This window comes from Artemia sp. Qi Xiang Cuo, chromosome 6, assembly GCF_049724085.1.
Source record: "Artemia sp. Qi Xiang Cuo chromosome 6, ASM4972408v1, whole genome shotgun sequence".
In the NCBI taxonomy this organism is placed as follows: Eukaryota; Metazoa; Arthropoda; class Branchiopoda; order Anostraca; family Artemiidae; genus Artemia; species Artemia sp. Qi Xiang Cuo.
The window spans coordinates 13,342,183-13,356,240 of record NC_142799.1 but is presented as its reverse complement, the minus strand read 5'-3'; the positions used below and the strand labels follow the sequence as shown (position 1 = coordinate 13,356,240).

The following is a 14,058-nucleotide window of genomic DNA, read 5'->3' as shown; positions in this document are numbered from 1 at the left end:
CACACACACACACACACAGACAAAAACTTACAAACACACACACAAAAAACTTACACACACACACACACACACACACACACACACACACACACACAAACTTACACAAACACACAAAAACTTATATCCACACGCAATAGCTTAGACACACACAAACTTACACAAACACACACAAAACTTACAGCCACACGCAAAAACTTACATGCACACAAAAACTTACATGCACACAAAAACTTACAAACACACAAAAACTAACACACACACACAAAAAATTACACACACACAAAAAAAATTACACACACACACACGAAAAAAAACACACACACGAAAAAAATTACACACACATACAAAAACTTACACAAACACACAAACAAACAAAAAAAACTTACACATGCACACTAAAACTTACATGCACAAAAAAACATATACAAACACACACGAAAACTTACACACACACACGTCAAAACTTACACACACAAAAGCTTAGACACACAAAAACTAACACACACACACACACACAAAAACTTACACACACACTCAAAAACTTACACACACAAACACAAAAACTTACACACACAAAAAATTACACACACACACACACGACACAAAAACTTACACCCACACGCAAACAATTACACACACACACACACAAAAACTTACACACACACACTAAAACAAACTCACACACAAAAACTAACACCCACTCACAAAAACAAACAAACACACACACAAACTAAAACACACACACACATACGAACACTAACGCACACACACTAAAACTTACACACACACACGCAAAAACTTACACACACACAAAAACTTACACACACACACACACACAAAAAAAACTTACACATGCACACGAAAATTCTATATGGTGATCCATTCAAACTGAACTATTCATGTACAGAAGTCTCTATTGGTATCCTTATTCTATACATATCTAGTAGGAGAAAATAAAAATAGCAGAAATAAATTTATTGTATGATTACAATATAAAACTCATTATGCATATCAAAAATGGGATTAGTCCACCAGCCTGAATGGTGGAAATCCACTAGCTCAATACTTGAGTCTTAGTCCACCTGCCTAAATGGTCGAACTTGAGTAGCTCAGAAGTAGTGTATTAGTCAACTAGACTGAATGGTGGAAACTCATTAGCTCAGAATTGGGGTCTTAGTCTAACAGTCTGAAGTGTTGAAATTCAAATTAGTCAAGGTTGCGTGCGCACACGCACAGACAGAGAGACGGTTAACACACAGAGCCAACAAGCACAAAGAGACGACACCTAACCTTTTCCGGCGAGTATGGTTAGGTTAGGTTAGGCTAGATTAAGTTAGGTTAGGTTAAGTTAGGTTAGGTTAGCCCAAGTACGCTTCACTTAGGTTAGCTTAGGTTAGGTGAGAGACAGGCAAAAAGTTAGGTGTATGATTAGGTTAGGTTAGGTTAGATTAAGTTAGGTTAGGTTAAGTTAGGTTAGGCCAGGTTAGCCTACGTAAGCGCGCGAACGTAGGCTAACCTAGCCTAACCTAACTTAATCTAACCTAACCTAATCATACACCTAACTTTTTGCCTGTCTCTCACCTGACCTAAGCTAACCTAAGTGAAGCGTACGTGGGCTAACCCAACCTAACTTAACCTAACCTAACTTAATCTAGCCTAACCTAACCTAACCATACTCGCCGGAAAAGGTTAGGTGTCGTCTCTTTGTGTGTGTTGTCCCTGTGTGTTAGTCGTCTCTCTCTGTGTGTGTGTGCGCACGTAACCTCGTCTAATGTGAATTTCAACCCTTCAGGCTGGTGGACTAAGACCCCAATTCTGAGCTAGTGAATTTCCACCATTCAGACCGGTGGACTAAGACCCTAATTCTGAGCTAGTGAATTTCCACCATTCAGGCTGGTGGACTGATACCCCAATATTGAGCTAGTGGATTTCCACCATTCAGGCCGGTGGACTAATCCCATTTTTGATATGCATAATGAGTTTTATATTGTAATCATACAATAAATTTGTTTCTGCTATTTTTTTTTTCTCCTACTAGATATGTATAGAATAAGGATACCAATAGAGACTTCTTTACGTGAATAGTTCAGTTTGAATGGATCACCATATAGAGTTTTCGTGTGCATGTGTAAGTTTTTGTGTGTGTGTGTGTGTGTGTAAGTTTTTGTGTGTGTGTAAGTTTTGGCGTGTGTGTGTGTAATTTTTAGTGTGTGTGAGTAAGTTTTAGTGTGTGTGTGTGTAAGTTTTTGTGTGTGTGTGTAAGTTTTTGTGAGTGTGTGTAAGTTTTTGTGTTTGCGTATGTGGTCGTGTGTGTGTGTAAGTTTTTGTGTGTGTGTGTTTATGTTTTTGCGTGTGTGTGTTATTTTTTTTGTGTGTGTTTGTTTGTCAGTTTTTGTGTGTGTTATTTTTTGTGTGTGTGTGTGAGTTATTGAGTTTGGGTGTATGTTTGTGTGTGTGTGTGTGTGTATGTTTTTGTGAGTGTTTTCTCGTGTGTGTGAATGAGTTGTCGTGTGTGTGTAAGTTTACGTGTGTGTGTGTGTATTAGTATTTGTGTGCCTTTAAATGTTAGTATGAATGTTTAAGTTTGTGTGTGTGTGTGTGTGTGTGTATGTTTGTATGTGTGTGTGTAGTTTTGACGTGTGTGTGTAAGTTTTCGTGTGTGTGTGTGTAAGTTTTGTGTGTGTGTGTAAGTTTTTGTGCGTGTGTGTAAGTTTTTGTGTGTGTGTAAGTTTTTGTGTGCATGTAAGTTTTTGTGTGCATGTAAGTTTCTGCGTGTGGGTGTAAGTTTTGTGTGTGTGTGTAAGTTTTTGTGTGTCTAAGCTATTGCGTGTGGATATAAGTTTTTGTGTGTTTGTGTAAGTTTGTGTGTGTGTGTGTGTGTGTGTGTGTTGTGTGTGTGTGTGTGTGTGTGTGTGTGTGTGTGTGTGTATGTAAGTTTTTGTGTGTGTTAGTTTTGTCGTGTGTGTGTAAGTTTTCGTGTGTGTGTAAGTTTTGTGTGTGTAAGTTTTTTTGAGTGTGTGTGTGAGTTTTTTTGTGTTCATGTGTAAGTTTTTGTGTATGTGTGTGTGTGTGTGTAAGTTTTGTGTGTGTGTAAGTTTGGCGTGTGTGTGTGAGTTTTCGTGTGTGTGTGTGTGTGTGTGTAAGTTTGTGTGTGTGTGTGTGTGTGTAATTTTTTGTGTGCTTGTTAGTTTTTTTGTGCTTGTTTGTTTTCACGTGCTTTTGTTAGTTTTTGTGTGTGTGTGTGTGTGTGTGTGTGTGTGTGTTATTTTTTTTTTGTGTTTTTGTAAGTTTTAGTGTGTGTGTGTAATATTTTGTGTGTGTGTGTAAGTTTTTGTGTGCATGTGTAAGTTTTTGTGTGTGTAAGTTTTGGCGTGTGGGTGTAAGTTTTCGTGTGTGTGTGTGTAAGTTTTGTGTGTGTGTGTGTGTGTAAGTTTTTGTGCGTGTGTGTGTGAGTTTTGTGTGTTCATGTGTTAGTTTTTGTGTGTGTGTGTGTGTGCGTGTGTAAGTTTTTGTGTGTGTGTAAGTTTTGGCGTGTGTGTGAGTTTTCGTGTGTTTGTGTGTGTAAGTTTGTGTGTGTGTGTGTGTGTAAGTTTTGGTGTGCATGTATTTTTTTGTGTGGTTTTATTTTTTCGTGTGCTTTTGTATGTTTTTGTGTGTGTGTGTGTGTGTATGTTTTTGTGTTTGTTTGTTTTGACGTGTGTGTGTAAGTTTTCGTGTGTGTGTGTGTGTGTAAGTTTTGTGTGTGTGTGTGTGTGTGCGAGTTTTTGTGTGTGTGTGTGTGAGTTTTTTTTGTGTTCATGTGTAAGTTTTTGTGTGTGTGTGTGTGTGTGTGTGTAAGTTTTGTGTGTGTGTAAGTTTTGGCGTGTGTGTGTGAGTTTTCGTGTGTGTGTGTCTGTGTGTGTGTGTGTTGTGTGTGTGTGTGTGTAAGTTTTTGTGTGCATGTAAGTTTTTGTGTGCATGTAAGTTTTCGTGTGCATCTGTAAGTTTGTGTGTGTGTGTGTGTGTGTTAGTTTTTGTGTGTGTGTGTGTATGTTTTTGAGTGTGTGTTTAAGTTTTGGCGTGTGTGTGTGTGTTTGTAATTTTTGGAGTATGTGTGTAAGTTTTCGTGTGTGTGTGTGTAAGTTTTCGTGTGCATGTGTAAGTTTTTGTGTGTGTAATTTTTGGCGTGTGTGTGTAAGTTTTAGTGTGTGTGTGTGTAAGTTTTGTGTGTGTGTGTGTGTGTAAGTTTTTGTGCGTGTGTGTGTGAGTTTTTTGTGTTCATGTGTAAGTTTTTGTGTGTGTGTGTGTGTGTAGGTTTTGTGTGTGTGTGTAAGTTTTGGCGTGTGTGTGTAAGTTTTCGTGTGTGTTTGTGTGTAAGTTTTTGTGTGCATGTATGTTTTTGTGTGCTTGTTAGTTTTTGTGTGGATGTTAGTTTTCGTGTGCTTGTGTAAGTTTTTGTGTGTGTGTGTGTGTGTGTGTGTGTGTAAGTTTGTGTGTGTGTAAGTTTTTGAGTGTGTGTGTGAGTTTTCGTGTGTGTGTGTGTAAGTTTGTGTGTGTGTGTGTGTGTGCAAGTTTTTGTGCGTGTGTGTGTGAGTTTTTTTGTGTTCATGTGTAAGTTTTGTGTGTGTGTGTGTGTGTGTGTGTGTCAGTTTTTGTGTGTGTGTAAGTGTTGGCGTGTGTGTGTAAGTTTTCGTGTGTGTGTGTGTAAGTTTTGTGTGTGTGTGTTTGTATAAGTTTTTGTGTGCACGTAAGTTTTTGTGTGCATGTAAGTTTTCGTGTGCATGTGTAAGTTTTTGTGTGTGTGTGTGTGTAAGTTTTGTGCGCGTGTGTGTGTAAGTTTTGGCGTGTGTGTGTAAGTTTTCATGTGTGTGTGTGTGTGTGTAAGTTTTTGTGTGTGTGTGTTAGTTTTAGTGATTGTGTGTAAGTTTTTGTGTGTGTGTAAGTTTTTGTGTGCATGTAAGTTTTTGTGTGCATGTAAGTTTTTGCGTGTGTGTCTAAGTTTTTGTGTGTGTGTGTGTAAGTTTTTGTGTGTCTTAGCTTTTGTGTGTGGATGTAATTTTTGTGTGTGTGTGTGTCAGTTTGTGTGTGTGTGTGTGTGTGTGTAAGTTTTTGTGTGTGTTAGTTTTTTTGTCTGTGTGTGTGTATAAGTTTGTGTGTGTGTGTGTGTAAGTTTTGTGTGTGTGTGTGAGTTTTGGTGTGTGTGTGTAAGTTTTGGCGTGTGTGTGTGTGTGTGTTTGTAAGTTTTTTCGTGTGTTTGTATTTGTTCGTGTGTGTGTGTGTAAGTTTTTGTGTTCATTTTTATGTTTGTGTGTGTTTTAGTTTTGGCGCGTGTGTGTAAGTTTTCGTGTGTGTGTGTTTGTAAGTTTTGTGAGTGTGTGTGTGTGTAAGTTTTTGTACTTGTGTGCGTGAGTTTTTTTTGTGTTCCTTTTTTAGTTTTTGTGTGTGTGTGTGTGTGTGTGTGTGTGTAAGTTTTGTCGTGTGTGTGTGAGTTTTCGTGTGTGTGTTTGTGTTTGTTTTTGTGTGCTTTTATTTTTGTGTTGGCATGTTTTTGTTCTGGTTCTTTTGTTTGTTTTTGTGTGTGTGTGTGTGTGTGTGTAAGTGTTTGTGTGTGTAAGTTGGTGCGTGTGTCTTTGTTTTTGTTCGTTTGTGTGTGTGTAAGTTTTGTTTTTGGGTGTGTGTGTGCATTATTTTATGCTTGTGTCTGTGAGTTTTTTTTGTGTTCAATTGAATTGGTTTTTGCGTTTGTGTGTGTTTGTGAGTTTGTGGCTTGTGTGTGTGTGAGTTTTCGTGTGTGTGTGTGTGTAAGTTTTGTGTGTGTGTGTGTGTGTGTAAGTTTTTGTGTGCATGTAAGTTTTTGTGTGAATGTATGTTTTTGTGTGAATGTGTTAGTTTTTGTGTGTGTGTGTGTGTATGTTTTTGTGTGTGTAATATTTTGTGTGTGTGTGTGTGTTGTTTTTTGCGTGTGTGTGATAGTTTTGGCACTTTTTTGTTTTTTTTCATTTTTTTGTGTGTGCAAGTTGTTTCGTGTTTTTGTTATTTTTTTTGCTTGTTTTTAAGATTTTTTTTTTGTGTAATTTTTTGTTTTCATGTAAGATTTTGTGTGAATTTAAGTTTTTGTTTATGGGTGTCTGTTTATGTGTCTGCGTGTGTTAGTTTTTGTGTGTCTTAGCTTTTGTGTGTGGATGTAAGTTTTTTTGTGTGTGTGTGTAAGTTTGTGTGTGTGTGTTTTTGTGTTTTAGTTTTTGTGTGTTTTAGTTTTTTTGTGTGTGTGTGTATATGTGTGTGTTTGTGTGTGTGTTTTATTTTTTGTGTTTGTATTTTTTTGCGTTTTTGTGTATTTGTTCTTTTTTTTTTGTTATTGTTTTGTGTGTGTGTGTGTGTGTGTGTGTATGTTTTTGTGTGTGTGTGATTTTTTGTTTTTTTCATTGGGTAGTTTTTGTGTGTGTGTGTGTGTGTAAGTTTTTTTGTGTGTGTAATTTTTGTGGTGTGTTTGTAAGTTTTCTTTTGTGTGTGTTTTGAAGTTTTGTGTGTGTGTGTGTGTGTAAGTTTTTGTGTTCATTTTTGTTTTTGTGTGCATGTAAGTTTTAGTGTTCATGTGTATGTTTGTGTGTGTGTGTGTGTGTGTGTGTAAGTTTTTGTGTGTGTGTGTGTGTTAGTTTTGGCGTGTGTGTATCAGTTTTCGTGTGTGTGTGTTAGTTTTAGTGTGTGTGTGTAAGTTTGTGTGTGTTTGTGTAAGTTTTTGTGTGTGTGTAAGTTTGTGTGGGCATGTATGGAGACCGGGGGTGGACCTTTGGTGCCCCGGGGGGGTGTTTGGGGATCCGGGGGCCCTTGAGGATTGGGTGGTCTTTTGGGAGCCCTGGGGACCTTTGTGGACCGGGGGAGGGCCTTTGGGGGCCCAGTGAGGGCCTTTGGGGACCAGGGGTGGGCCTTTGGGGGTCCGGGGGACCCGTGGGGGCCGGTTGGCCCTTTGGGAGCCCGGGGGACCTTTGAGGACCGGGGGAGGGCCGTTGGGGGTCTGAGGAGGGCGTTTGGGGGATAACATTTCGAAATTTTTACTTTTTAGTTTACTTTTTTTGCGGCGCATCCCTGCGGCGCATCCTGCGGCGCTTTCCTGCGGTGCCTCCCTACGGCGCATCCCCTGCGGCGCTTTCCTGACCCGCGGCGTCCGGGGGGGCAGTTGGGGGCCTGGGGGACATTTGGGGACCGGTGTATGGCCTTTGGGGCCCTGCTGGTCCTTGGGGAACTCGATGGTCCTTTGGGGGGGCCCGGGGAGGTTCATGGTTGTGCTGGGTGGCCTTGGGGGGCGCCGGTGGCCCTTGGGGAGCTTGGGGGGCCTATGAGTACCGGGGGCGTCCTTTGGGGTTGGGGTAGGAGGATTGGAACCGTTTGGGGTTGGGTTAGAGGACCTCACAACACTGTTCAAATGAAACTTGTGTATTATAACGACCACAGAGTTTCACCATTAAATTCTCTTCTAAAATCTCTTCAAAAATCATCTTTTAAAATGTCTCTAACTGTTTCGCCGAAATAGTTCCATAACCTGTCTAAAACAGTTTCGCCCAAATAATCCCTAAACGTAATTCAGCGTGTTCCTTTTGTTTTTGGCATCTCTGCGCTAATGCATTTCAAATTAATAAGAAACCTGATTCCCGCGCTAAAACAATTCATCGCTAAGATGTTTCTTGGAGAATTGTTTCCATGGCCTTTGGCTATTAATATCCTTTGGAGTTCGACCAAAAGAGTTGTTTCCGAGGCAAAGACATTAATGACTTGGATCTATTCCTGGAGAATCGTTTCTATGCGAAAATTTTTAAAGTCTGACAGATGATGTCATTGGTTGATTGATCTGTCAAGAAAGGGGAATTAATTTGTTGTTTCTAAGGGGAATTATTGATTCACGATAGGTGAATTGAGGTCGACAGCACAGGTGTTCCAAATTCCGGGAAACTCATAGCATTTGGCTCGAGCAACAACAACAAATACTATTTCTGGATCATAACATTCGCTGAGAGCATGTACATGTCCAAAACAACAACAAATACTATTTCTGGATCATTACATTCGCTGAGAGCGAGTACTTACAACAACAACAACAACATTGACCTTGAAATTTGTCTCGGAAACATCAACAACATCAACCTTTGGAAATTTAGGTCATTGACCCCATTAACCACGTGTTCTCCCTAGGGAGGCTATGCCCTTATTTGGGGTGCAAAAAAGTTATAGGTGGCAGCAGGGGTGCCCCGTGGGGGCTTTAGGGTCACCTCTACTGTTAAGTAACAAGGCTACAAACTTAGATGCATATAGCTTCCACCCCCCCCCCTCTCTGTGTGAACTTGTTTTACTAGATTCATCCTGGTCACAAAATTACTCTCTAAAAACTACGAAAAGGCAGTAATTATTCCCAATGTAAAAAAAAGAAAAAAAAATGAATTTTCAGGCCATGTATCGTCACATTTCCAGGGTGACTGCCCTTCATGTCATTCTTGGGGAATATATCTCCTCCCTGTATGCAGGTTTACATAAAAAGATAAGAATCAGTTTTGCTTTAAATTGGCAACCACTAGCAACACCAAAGATAAATCTGTAATTTTACGTCAGTAAAACGATAAAAATTTTAGCTATCAATTAATGAAACAAAATCAAACATATAAACATATAGACCCCGGAAACATGGGTAAAAAGAGGAAGCATTAACAATGGAGGGAGAGATTGAAGAAACAAAAATATTATAATTAGAAGGTCAGGCAAAAAAGGAGTAAAAGATCTAAAGCCGAACTGACCAGCCATGACAAAAACACAAAGAAATGAATATAAAGACGACAAACGGGTCTATGGCCAGTAGATGAAAACGAAAAAAAAAAACAACAAAAATCCAAAGAATATTTCGCACAACAAGGCGTCTTCAGCGTGAAAAAAAAGTAAAACTAAAAGATACATATAAAACTAAAATAGACTAAGCTAAAATTTATAATATACAATTACTTACATTTACAATTTGAAGCTACCTTCATCAAACTACAAAAAGTAACTGAAAAGTAACTTTTGCGGTTTGATGAAGGTAGCTTGAAATTGTAAATGTTAAGTAATTGTATATTATATATTTTAGGTTAGTCTATTTTATTTATATATATATTTTTTTTCTATGCTGAAGACGTCATGTTAGATATGGGCGAAATATTCGTTTGATTTTTGTTGTTTTTCCTCGTTTTCAATTACTGGCCATAGGTTTGTCGTCTTTATATTCATTTCTTTGTGTTTTTTTGTCAAATAAGGAATGAACCTTCTCCTGTGCGTTAGTGAGACTATAAACTTGAATGCTGGGACTTGTCAAAAAGAGGGTAAACAAGGGCGGAGGATAACAGGGATGTGAAAATCAGGTGAAAGGATAGGAAGGAGCGTTAGTCATGGCAGATTTAGAAATATTTATACAAATGATGTGGACATCTTTTGCGATTGCCAGCCGACACTCCGGCTCGGATTCTTTACGACTTTGAACCAACCAGTAATAGCTGGAAGCGTCCAAGAGGAAGACCCAAGTTCCGGTCAAATGAAAGTCTCGGGATTTTCCTGGACCAAGCTGCAATTTTGCTGTCTGATGCAAAGGCCCTATCTGCAGACCGCCCCCGTGGAGAAGGCTGGCGACGCTCTCAACGCCATTCTGACATGAAGATTAACTAACTGCACATGGATTTCTCCCTAACTTCTTCAAACAAATATATCTTTCAAATTCTGAACTACGAAATGAAGCTTGTTCTTCTTTTTCTCTCAGAAATGACATGGATATTTTCATTCATAAAACCAAAACCATAAGATCAGATTTCAATCCAGTTTTATGTTGTGTCTCCAATTGGTATTCCCTACCAGTTAAAATTTGGCTATGTCATTCTTCTGGACAATTTAAAAAAAAAGCTAACCGATCACCTCTTATGCCTAGACAGTTAGTTCTCTCCTCCCTTTTTTTTCCCCTCTATCTTTCCTTTTCAATTTGTTCAATTCATTCATTTTGATTGGCATGGTAGTTTTTGTTGTTGCTGTTTAATTTTTTTTTCTTTTCTTTTTTCTTTTTTTTTTCTTTTCTTCTTGTCCTTCTGTTTGATCTTAGCGATATTATTTAATGTTATGTTTAGTCTCCCACTCTCACAGGCCAAAGAGCCTTTGTGGGGGTCAAAAGTTCTGCAATTTTTTCTGTGTTTCTTTTGAATAGATTGATTGATTGATTGATTAAGTTTAATGTTGCCCATTAAAAGCTACGAGCCTGAGAAAATATCCGTGGTTTTCGAAAGAGGGGTGAAACACCCCCAAAATGTCAAGGCATCTTAATGAAAATCGCACCATCAGGTTTAGCGTATAGATTAAAAATACAAAACAGAAGAAATCAAGTGTCAAAGAATTCCGAAAATAGAGTAAGATGTTTTAACCATCTCCCCACTACCCAAACACGAATATGAGATTTGATTTAATAGACCTACAACGGCCATCAAATGGTAGTATCACTAGCCGACATATTTTGGAGGGGGGGGGGGGTAAATCTTACAATTTTAGTTTTTTTACAGACTGGTTTACCAGCTAAGATAAAAATTTCGAAAATTAGTAAAACTGCAGTAAAATCAGTAAAACTTAAGTTAAATTTTCACCAACTGGCTGAACAAATTTGGGCCCATACGTTATACTTCTGCTTTCAAACAAATGTGTAATCCAGTATCTCTAACCATACAGTATCTTTTAATTGATACTGATTTCACACAGTTTTCTAAAAAAAATACTATTAGAATTCCATGTTAAAATACAGACATTTAACCGTCAACATTAAATACCTACCCCTTAAGAACACACCAAGCCCCCCCCCCCAAAAAAAAAAAAGTGTTGATATACTTAGCAGGGCAATTACCATCAAAACATTCTTATATCCAAAATAGTACGGGAAGGCTGAACCATGATACAGTTGACTTATCATAGAAAGACAAAGACAGAAGTGCCACCCATTAATACATGCCAACCAAAAAAAGACATGTAGAATTTTTATTTGGAGAGTAGGGGGAGGGGGTTCCACTATTGAGACTGTCATTTTGCAGGTGTTTTAGCCATTATTAGCAAAACAGTGATAATGTGTATTATTTTTTTTCATTGGGAGGGGACGCTAAACCCTCTCCACTGGCTGTGGTCACGTGATCTTGTTTTTGTGGGAATAGAAATAAAGCACATAATAATAAAACTAAATTAGGCTTCTTACCTTCAAAATGTTGCTCTTTTCATCAGACAATCCAGATTTCTTAAATATCCGAACAAGTGGTAAGGCATCTGGGTATAATGGAGGTAGCGTGATTTGAAGTTCGAGGTAAACGTTTCCAATAACACTTCCATTTGTGCCACGTTCTGGTATAAGATGAAGTAAATACTCGTTTGTACCAATTATTTGAAAGTCGTCTAAATAAATGGCCTTCAGGGCTTCAACTTCATACTGTTGTCTTTCAAGATGAGATGAAGACATCTCTAGTTCCTACACACATCAGTAAATACTTAGTTTTACTCTTTATACAAAACCCATAAAGTTGGGTAGGATGGGCATGTCAGGGAGAAATATACAATGCTCAAAAGATAAATTATTAAATAATATACAAAACCACACCTTAAAGACAGAATGATAAACCAGTGGGAGAAGAATAACCTTCTTTAATAAGGCACAGCAATGGAAAAGTCAGCTTCTTGAATTAATACATTCTGATCTATCCTATTTTAAGTCTTTTCAACTGAAGGTAGGGGGCAACATTAAAACTTAAAACGAGCAGAAATTACTCTGTATGCGATGGGGGCTGACCCCGCCTCAACCCTCGCTCTGTAGTCTTAAAGTTCTCTAAAAATGATCCTCATTCAAATTCAACTGCCTTTTGTGTTTGAGCAGTCTTTCTTAAAGAATTGTGAAAAAAAGCCAAAATTTAGCGTGAAGAGTGAGGGTTGGGACGATGACAACCCACCTCATATACGGAATGATCTCTGTTCGTTTTAAGTTTTAATTTTGCTCCTTAGGTTCAGTTGAAAAAACTTGTTTTTCTATTTAATTTCTGACCGTTTTTCAAATCATGCCAGAAAATATCCCCCCCCTATGTAAAAATTTTCCTTTTAAAATTCATCTAGGTAGCTCTCCTCTACAGAGAAAAATTTTCCCCGTAGAAAACCCCCAACGCTGAAAGTTCTCCCTAAAAAAAATCCGCAAAAAAGACAAAAGATGTTGGCCAATAATCATTTTTGTGGCCCACCTTAATATAGTATGATAGCTCGAGCAGGCGTAAGAGTATTCGGGAAAATACCATGACAAAAATAAAAGGCTATCTAGTTCCATCAGGGGAGAAATAGTGCAATGACGTATTATTTAATTACTTTAACCGGAATATTATCAGGGCGAGATGATGTCTTCCCTCCCATAGCAAGTCTAGTAATTTCTATACTGGATACAAGTTCGAATGATATTGATTAATACAAAAAGGCCCAAGATAAGACCCGAAAATTTCATTTCAATGAAGAAGAATTAACAACAGAAACAGTCCTTTGCCCATTACAAAGTAAACACTTCTTCAGCATTTGGCTCAACCTCCATAATTTACCATTGACAGATGGGACAGACTTGAAGGGACTGAAGGATACCAAAAGGAGGGCCTAAGGATGGAATTTATCACCTGCCAAGCTTTTCTAATATTACAATCTGAAACACAATTAAAATAATACTGGGACCTGGCCTTGTGACACACAGAGTTATCGATATTCCTGAAAAGTTTGAACTGTTGAAGGCAAATATCCCTCACTGAGGGACTAGCAGACTTATAAACCCCTCCAAAGATTTTTGTCCACCAACTTCTAAGATGTTCAGAGGCTTTACATAGCGTGTTCTCAAATTTTACACGGTGTAAACTTGAGTGAGTGGCGCATAATGCACAAGTACCAAAATTCCTCCCCCCTACGGAAAAAAAAGTCAACTAAAATTCTCAAATTTGGAAAGCCTTATTTTCCACGGGGAGGGGGGGGTATTTTCTGGGGGAGTATTTTCCACGGGGGACGGGTGTATTGTCCAGGGGGTGTATTTTCTGGGGGGGGGGGGGTAAACGTCTAGAACCAATTAAGCATTGTATCCAGTAATTCATTAAGGATACTTAGAAGCAGAGAAATAGAGTCACTAGGAGATTGATAAATGTTAGCGGTAATTAAATCCTTACCTCTACACTTAATACCAGTGACGGGTCCAGGGGGGAGGGCGAGGGGGGCACCCCCCCCCCCACCGAACATAGTATAAAGTAGTGTAATTTACTTAATTAACGCAAGTTTCCGTTAATTAAACTTGCTCATAACGCAAGTTTATCGGATCAAGGGCGCCGGCAGACAATTTTCCAGGGGGGCGGGGGGCAAACGACAAAATATCAGTGGTGGTTGGGTGACATAAAATATATTTTAGGAATTTTTTTCGTAGGAATAAGTTTATCTTTATATACTTTTAGGAAAGAACTCTCAAATAAAAACAGCAACTAAATTGCCTGCAAAATGAAACAAAATACTGTAAATTTTAAACCGCAAGGATTCTTGGCAAAAGGATCAATTTGTTTAATCAATAATATATTTAATTATTATGCATTTAATCTTAAAAGAAAATGAAACTCATACAAAGTTACAGAAAGATTGCTTTCGTAGATAATAACAGATGTAGACTAGCATTTTACGCCTTAGAATAGTTTACACAAGGAGTAAAGATACTCAAAAATCATCCTGCCTGCATAGATACCACGTTTTGATTTTATAACGGCCATGTAAAATGTACCTCTTTCATAACAGGACAATTCTTCTCCTCGAACTTAAATCCGTTATAAAAGAAAAACAAAATTTAAACTTACTATCCAGCTGTCAAATTGACCCTCTTTCTTTTTATTGTCCTATTCAACTAAACAAAGAACAAGTTCAACAAAATTTTCTTCACAAGAGAATCTTATCAAATAGTTTGTGAGAAAAAAACTGGAAGTAAAGAGTGACTTGGACCAATATTCACCAAAGCTAACAATTTAATTCTCGTGAAAATTGCTACACCGGCAGTATTAG

At 38.2% G+C, this 14,058-nt stretch overlaps 1 protein-coding gene across 1 annotated transcript in view; it reads right to left on the bottom strand.

Annotated features, from left to right (window-relative positions):
• Gcn2 (eukaryotic translation initiation factor 2 alpha kinase Gcn2) overlaps nucleotides 1–14,058 on the bottom strand; it is a 116,667-nt gene that overhangs the window by 68,981 nt on the left and 33,628 nt on the right. Inside the window, exon 2 of the mRNA XM_089090492.1 lies at nucleotides 11,213–11,479. Coding sequence (XP_088946618.1) covers nucleotides 11,213–11,470 — 258 coding nt within the window. The 5' untranslated portion in view covers nucleotides 11,471–11,479. The remainder of the gene's footprint in view (nucleotides 1–11,212; nucleotides 11,480–14,058) is intronic.